This window comes from Dasypus novemcinctus, chromosome 8, assembly GCF_030445035.2.
Source record: "Dasypus novemcinctus isolate mDasNov1 chromosome 8, mDasNov1.1.hap2, whole genome shotgun sequence".
NCBI classification, from domain to species: domain Eukaryota; kingdom Metazoa; phylum Chordata; class Mammalia; order Cingulata; family Dasypodidae; genus Dasypus; species Dasypus novemcinctus.
Window position 1 is genome coordinate 125,761,007 of NC_080680.1, and position 7,205 is coordinate 125,768,211.

General features: G+C 51.3%; 1 protein-coding gene across 1 annotated transcript in view; it reads left to right on the forward strand.

The window, feature by feature from the left end:
- Positions 1-7,205, forward strand: part of BRD3 (bromodomain containing 3) — a 39,201-nt gene extending 31,996 nt beyond the window's left edge. Inside the window, exons 10-12 of the mRNA XM_058302645.2 lie at positions 4,326-4,618; positions 5,780-5,905; positions 7,006-7,205. Coding sequence (XP_058158628.1) covers positions 4,326-4,618; positions 5,780-5,905; positions 7,006-7,121 — 535 coding nt within the window. The 3' untranslated portion in view covers positions 7,122-7,205. The remainder of the gene's footprint in view (positions 1-4,325; positions 4,619-5,779; positions 5,906-7,005) is intronic.

Here is a 7,205-nt window from a genome sequence, read left to right on the forward strand (position 1 = left end):
GTCAGCTCCCGTGTGTGCGGCACCATTCCTGGGCAGGCTGCACTTTCTCTCGCCCTGGGTGGCTCTCCTTCTGCGGCGTACTCCTTGCGTGTGGGGCTCCCCTACGTGGGGGACACCCCTGCGTGGCAGGGCACTCCTTATGCATGCATCAGCACTGCGCATGGGCCAGCTCCACACGGGTCAAGGAGGCCCGGGGTTTGAACCGCGGACCTCCCATGTGGTAGGCGGATGCCCTAACTACTGGGCCAAGTCCGCCGCCTAGGAAGTTTTTGATGACTGTTTCAATCACTTCACTTGTGATTGGTTTGTTAAGGACTTCTGTTTCTTCTAGGATCAGTGTAGGTGGTTTGTGTGGTTCCAGAAATTTGTTCATCTCATCTACATTGTCCAGTTTTTTGGCATACAGTTGTTCATAGTATCCTCTTTTGATCTCTCTTATTTCTGCAGGGTCAGTGACAATGTCCCCCCTCTCATTTCTGATTTTATTTGTGTTTTCTCTCTTTTTTTTCTTTGTCAGTCTAGCTAAGGGTTTGTTGATTTTGTTGATCTTCTCAAAGAACCAACTTGGTTTTGCTGATTCTCTATTGAGAGAATCTGCTCTCATCTTTACTATTTCTTTCCTTCAGCTTGGTTTGGGGATAGTTTGCTGTTGTTTTTCTAGTTCTTCCAGATGCGCATTTAGATATTAAATTTTAGCACTTTCTTCTTTTTTAATGTAAGCATTGAGGACTATAAATTTCCCTCTCAGCACTGCCTCTGTGGTGTTCATAGGTTTTGACATTTTCATTCTTCTCAAGATATTTGCTGAATTCTCTTGAAATTTCTTCTTTGACCCACTGATTCCTTTAAGAGTGTGTTGTTTAATCTCCATATATTTATGAATTTTCCCTTTTTCTCTCCATTATTGATTTCCAGCTTCATTCTGTTAGGATCAGTGGAAGTGTTTTGAATAATTTCAGTTATTCAGATTTATTGAGACTTATCTTGTAACTGAACACATGGTCTATAATGAAGAAGAATCCATAAGCACTTGAAAGTATATCCTATTTTTGGGGTGCAGTGCTCTATAGATTTCTGTTAGGTCTAGTTCATTTATCATATTCAAGCTCTCTGTTTCTTTCTTTATCCTGTCCAGATGCTCTTGGACCCTGTCCAGTACCGAGAGTGCTTTATTGAAGTCTCCAAGTGTTATTGTAGAGACATCTTTTTTCTCCTTCAGCTTGGCCAGTGTGTGCCTCATGTATCTTGGGGCATTCAGGTTAGGCACATAAATATTTATTATAGTTATTTCTTCTTGGTGAATTGCCCCTTTTATAAATATATAGTGACCGTCTTCATCCCTTATAACAGTTTTGCATTTAAAATCTACTTTGGCTGTTATTAGTGTTGCTGCTGGCGCTCTTTTTCAGTTACTATTTGCATGGACTATCTTTTTCCACCCATTCCCTTTTAACCTGACTATGTCCTTATGTCGCAGGTAAGTCTCTTGTAAACATAATATAGATGTCTTATATATTTTTTAATCCATTCAGTGAGTCTGTCTTTTGATTGGGGAGTTCAAGCCATTAGCAGTCCATGTGATTACTATAAAGGCATTGATTACTTCATCTGTTTTGTCCTTTGGCTTTATCTTGTCATGTGGTACTATATCATCTGTCTTTTTACCCTTTAGTTTACTGTTCCTAATAATCTTCATTTCTACACTTTTCTCCCAAGTCTCTCGCTCTTGTTTTTTCCTTTCAGGCTGCAGCACTCCCTTAAATATCTCTTGTAGTTCTGATCTTTTGGTAACATATTCTACCAGTTTTTGTTTGTCACTGGGGACTTTGGACTCACCATCATTTCTGAAGGACAGTTTTGCTGGATATAGAATTCTTTATTGACAGTTAGTCTCTTTCAGTACCTTAAATACATCATGCCACTTTTTTTCTCTCCTCCATGGTTTCTGATGAGAGGTCGGCACTTGTTCTTATTGAGGTTCTCTTGTGTGTGATGATTTGCTTTTCTCTCGCTGCTTTCAGAATCCTCTATCTCCAATACTTGTCATTCTGAATAGTAGGTGTCTCGGAGTAGGTCTACTTGGATTTTTTCTATTTGGGGTACATTGTCCTTTTTGAATGGTGATATTTATGTCTTTCATAAGGGTTGGGAAGTTTTTGGTCATTATGTCCTCAGATATTCTTTCTGCCCCTTTTCTAATCTCTTCTCTTCTGGGACACTCAAAATTAGTTGTTTGTGCATTGCACAGGTCATTCAGTTCCCTGAGACCCTGTTCCATTTTTTCCATCTTCTCCTCTTTCTGTTCTCTCCTGTCTTCAAAATCACTAGTTCCGTCTTCGAGCAATGCAAATTGGCTTTTACGTGCCTCTGATGTATTTTTTTTCCTCCCCCTTTCCCCCAACCCTGCTGTTCTTGCTGTGTCCATTCACCATGTGATCTTCTGTGTCTCTTTCTTTGTGTCTTCTTGTTTTCTCCTCTAGGCTTCACTGGGATTTGATCCTGGGGACCTCCAATGTGGGAGATAGGTACCCTGTTGTTTGCGCCACCTCAGTTCCTGGTTTCTGTCACATCTCGCCTTTACGCTCCCCTGCATCTCTCTTTTGTTACATTATCATCTTGCTGTGTCGTTCCCTGTGCAGGCCTGGCACGCCTTTACCAGGAGGCCCCTGGGACTGAACCCAGGTCCTCCCATATGGTAGACAGAAGCCCAGTTGCTTGAGCCACATCTGCTTCCTCTGATGTATTTTTAATCCATCTGTTGTGTCTTTCATTCCCATAAGGTCTGTTATTTTTCTTTGCAGGCTTTCAAATTGTTCTTCATGCTCATCCAATGCCTTCTTAATATCCTTTATCTCTTCAGTCATATTTTCTTTCAATTCTTTGAATTGATTTAGGTGAGTTGTGTGATTATCATTGATTAGCTGTCTAAGTTGTATATCTCTTCAGAATATTTAGTTTATTTCTTTGGCTGGGCTATCTCTTTCTAGTATGGTTTGTGATATTTTGCTGATGTCTAGGCATCTGAATATGTTGGTGAATTTACTTTGATGGCCAATTTCTCTTTCTAGCCTATTGGGTTTTTTTTCCACAGTTCTTTGATATTTGGTTCAACTATTCTAAGTCTTTAAAATTGCTTAACTTATCAAAATCGGGCCAGGGACTCACTAATGGGGTGCAGATTTTCTCCCAGGAGTTAGGATACAGAGAGAACCTGAAGCAGTTTTTGTCCATGCAATTTCCAGACAGGCCAGCTGAAGGCACTCGTCGGTGCACCTCTCCAAGGAGAGGAATTCACTGATGATTTCTCTTGATTTGTGTTCACATGGCATATCTTTCCCCATCTTCTTACTTTTAATCTACCCATGTGGATGTAGTTAATGTAGGGTTCATGTAGAAAGTGCATAAATTGGGTCTTGTTTTTTTATCCAATTGATCAGCTGTCTTTTAATTGGTGTGTTTAGATGACTCATATTTAATGTAATTATAGATGTGATGGGATAGGATATAGGTCTGCCATTTCATTCTCTTCTGTTTGTCCTGTCTGCTTTTTGTTCCTCTGTTCCCCCATTCCTGCCATCTTTTTTATTATTTGACCTGTTTTGACCCACTGAGTTTGTGATGTCTATGAGAGAGGGACACTGAGGGGCACCGGTTGCTCCACTGCTTCTGGCTGATGCCCAGACACACCCCAGCCAGAAGCAGCTCCCATCCTCTGGCATTCACTTTTTTTTTTTTTTTTAAGATTTATTTTATTTATTTCTCTCCCCTTCCCCATCCTCCCATTGTCTTGCTCTCTGTGTCCATTTGCATTCTTGTCATGCGACACCCGGAAACTGTTGATTTTTTTGTTGTGTCATCTTGCTGCATCAGCTCTCCGTGTGTGCAGCACCGCTCCTGGGTGGCTGCGCTTTTTTCGCACAAGGTGGCTGTCCTTGTGGGGCGCACTCCTTGTGCGTGGGCACCCCTACGCGGGCACACCCCTGTGTGGCAGGGCACTCCTTGCGTGTATCAGCACTGTGTATGGTCTAGCTCACCACATGGGCCGGGAGGCCCTGGGCCCTGCATATGGTACGTGGACACTGTATCAGTGGAGCCATGTCTGCTTCCCTGGCATTCACATCTGAAACCCCGACAGCCTGTCCCGGTTTCCTATCTCGGGAGGTTGCCATGGGCAGGACCTCGGTTGGAGATCCTGGTCCCGGGAGCAGCTGTGTTGAGAGGAAGGGAACCAGTAGGGAGGTGGGGGCTTGGGGCAGGGGTGCAGCGGACCCCCGAGGGCAGGCGGACAGGGACTCAGCTCCATGTCCCTGTGTCTCCCGCCACAGGCAGCCAAGGAAGGGCGGCAAGCAGGCATCGGCCTCCTACGACTCGGAGGAGGAGGACGAGGGCCTGCCCATGAGCTACGACGAGAAGCGCCAGCTGAGCCTGGACATCAACCGGCTGCCCGGGGAGAAGCTGGGCCGCGTGGTGCACATCATCCAGTCTCGGGAGCCCTCGCTCAGGGACTCCAACCCTGATGAGATCGAGATTGACTTTGAGACTTTGAAACCCACCACTTTACGAGAACTGGAGAGATATGTCAAGTCTTGTTTACAGAAAAAGCAAAGAAAACCCTTCTGTAAGTTGCCGGGGCAGCGCGGCTCTCGCCGCCCCCGCCCCTCACTCTCCGCCTTCCGCTCATCTCTACGCTCAGCCCAGGGTGGAAACCCGGGCGGCCCCCTGTGGTGTGAGCTGGGCCGCTGGCTGCCTGTGTGCCCCCTTCTCCCTGCCTTTGTGCCCCCAAGTACGTCTTCATGCTCAGCCGGGGACAGGTGGTCTGAGGATGTGATCCTGGCACACTGCTGTCCCCCAGCCAGCCAGGGGGGCCCCGAGGAGAAAGGGTGCCCGGATCCCTGCGTCCCTTGCTCTCGGCTAGGTGACCAGGGAGAACACGACCCCAGCTGGCCCCCCGCCATCCAGGGACCAGTTAAGGTCCTCCCCTACCTCCTGAGGCTGCGTCGGGGCCTTGGCTGCAGGTCACCTCCACAGTGGTCCCTTGGGGCCGGGGGTCCTAGGGCTCCAGGACGGCCTCCGGCAGCGGCCCAGGCTCCCCCTGGGAGTCGATGACGTCATCTTGGCCCACTGCCACTTGCCTGTCCTGCTCTAGGCGGAGAAAGACGGGCAGGGCGGGGCTGGTGCCCTTGAACCTGCGCTCGGCCTTGCTCTTAGAGGGTCAGCCTCCTCCCGGACGGAGCGTCCTGTGCCCTTCCGTAGTCGTAGCATATAACCCCAGGGTAAGTCACTGTCAGCTCCGAGGCGAGGACACGCATGTTTCTGGCATGGAAACAGGCTCCAGGGCCGGTTCAGGGCCGATCACTGTGGTGGTGGTGGAAGAGCTGAGGCCCTGGTGGAGAACCGTGAGTTGGGGGTCTGAGCTTCTAGGCCGGGCTCTGCTCTCGCCAGGAGCACGCTGGCCACGCTGCCTCCCTGTGCACCTGTGCTCTGCTTCGTGGAGCAGTTTCGTGGCCGTGTGGCAGCGCCATCAGGCAGGTGTGGTGGCCGTGGTCCCAGCACTCTTCCTTCTGGGCCTGCTCGGTGACATCATGATGGAGCTGCGAGCTCACCCTCCCGCCAAGGCCAGGCGGGCTCGGGACGCGGGCGGGCCAAGCCCACAAGCACACAGAGCGCGCAGCCCAGGTGCCGCTCCGTGACAGTGGCGGGGCGTGGCGGCAGCCCGGGAGCGGTGGCCTGCCTGCCGGCCGCGCCCCTACCCTCTCAGCCCTCCTCTGTTCCTTCACAGCCACGAGTGGGAAGAAGCAGGCGGCCAAGTCGAAAGAGGAGTTAGCTCAGGAGAAGAAGAAAGAGTTAGAGAAGCGGCTCCAGGACGTCAGCGGGCAGCTGAACAACAACAAAAAGCCCAAGAAAGGTACGCTCTGCCCGCTGCCCCAGCTCCGAGGGGCGGGGCCGGTGCCTCCGCGGCCTTGCTGTCTGTCCAAGGGGCGGGGCGGCGTGTGGCTGTGCGGCTCCGCTCCCTAACGGGCTGTTCTCAGGGCCGGTTCTTGACCTGCTGGAGGCCGGATCCCCTCGCCCGTCCTGGGGGCCACAGCCCTGGGCCGGGGGATGCCGTGCAGGCACGAGGTGGGCATGAAGGCGCCACACCCGGCACCGTGGGCAGAGGGGCCGAGCCGGGAGGCACTTTGGGAAGGCACAGCCATAGGCTTTGGGGGCTGGCCCCAGGCGGCTTAGAGGGGATGAGTTGGCAGCCCCCGCCTCCTCCTCACTGGCCCAGCCAACCTCCAGCCCCAGCCCTTCCCCGGCAAGCTTCTTGCCTGTCCCCGACCAGCAGCGTGAGGGCCACAGCTTGTGAACCCGACACCAAAGTGGGGGCCCTGATCACCTGGCCTCTGCTCTGTGGCATGCTGGGATCTTACTTGTACATGAGTGGGTGATTTGGTTCCTTGCCTCCATTTTCTGGAACCTGCAAGAAAGAGCCGCCGTCTCTTTACCTGGCCTCCTCAGGAGCTGGGGCCATGGCAGTGGACAGTCGTGTCCAGCTGGTGGTGAGCGGTGTGCAGGCTTTGTGGTCGGGGTCCCGGCTGGACCGCGGCAGGGGCCGTAGCTATGCCCACGCCTCAGAAACCTGGGTGGGTCCTCCTCCTACCTCCCCACGAGGGCCTTACGTGGCGTGTGGAGGACAGCGAGCCTTCCCAAACGGTTGGCTGCAGGTATCTGTGCTGTCACTCTTAGCCCCGAGGGCCGTCCCTTCCCCAACCTCCGTCAATTTGTGTTCATAGATTTCATTTCTTTTTTATGTAGATCATTTTCCTCATTCATTTCATTTCAACAAATATTTGCCCATATTTGTTAAACCACCCGGGCCAGGTGGGGGTGGATGAGAGCAAGTCCCCTGGCATCGTGGACCCATGGGTATTCCAGGAAAGCCCATGGGGATGGGTGCAGGCCCCGCCAGGGGAAGGGGTAGCCAAGCGGGTGGGTGCGTCTCTCACCGCTGTGTGTTTCCATCAGAGAAATCCGGCTCCGTGCCCTCGGGAGGGCCGTCACGGCTCAGCAGCAGCAGCTCCTCTGAATCTGGAAGCAGCAGTTCCAGTGGCTCCAGCTCTGACAGCAGCGACTCGGAATAAACTCTGGACTTGAGCAGGACAGGTGGCCGCACACGCCGGCGCTCTGCAGTGTTCCCTTCCATGGTTAATATACGACTTTCGTTC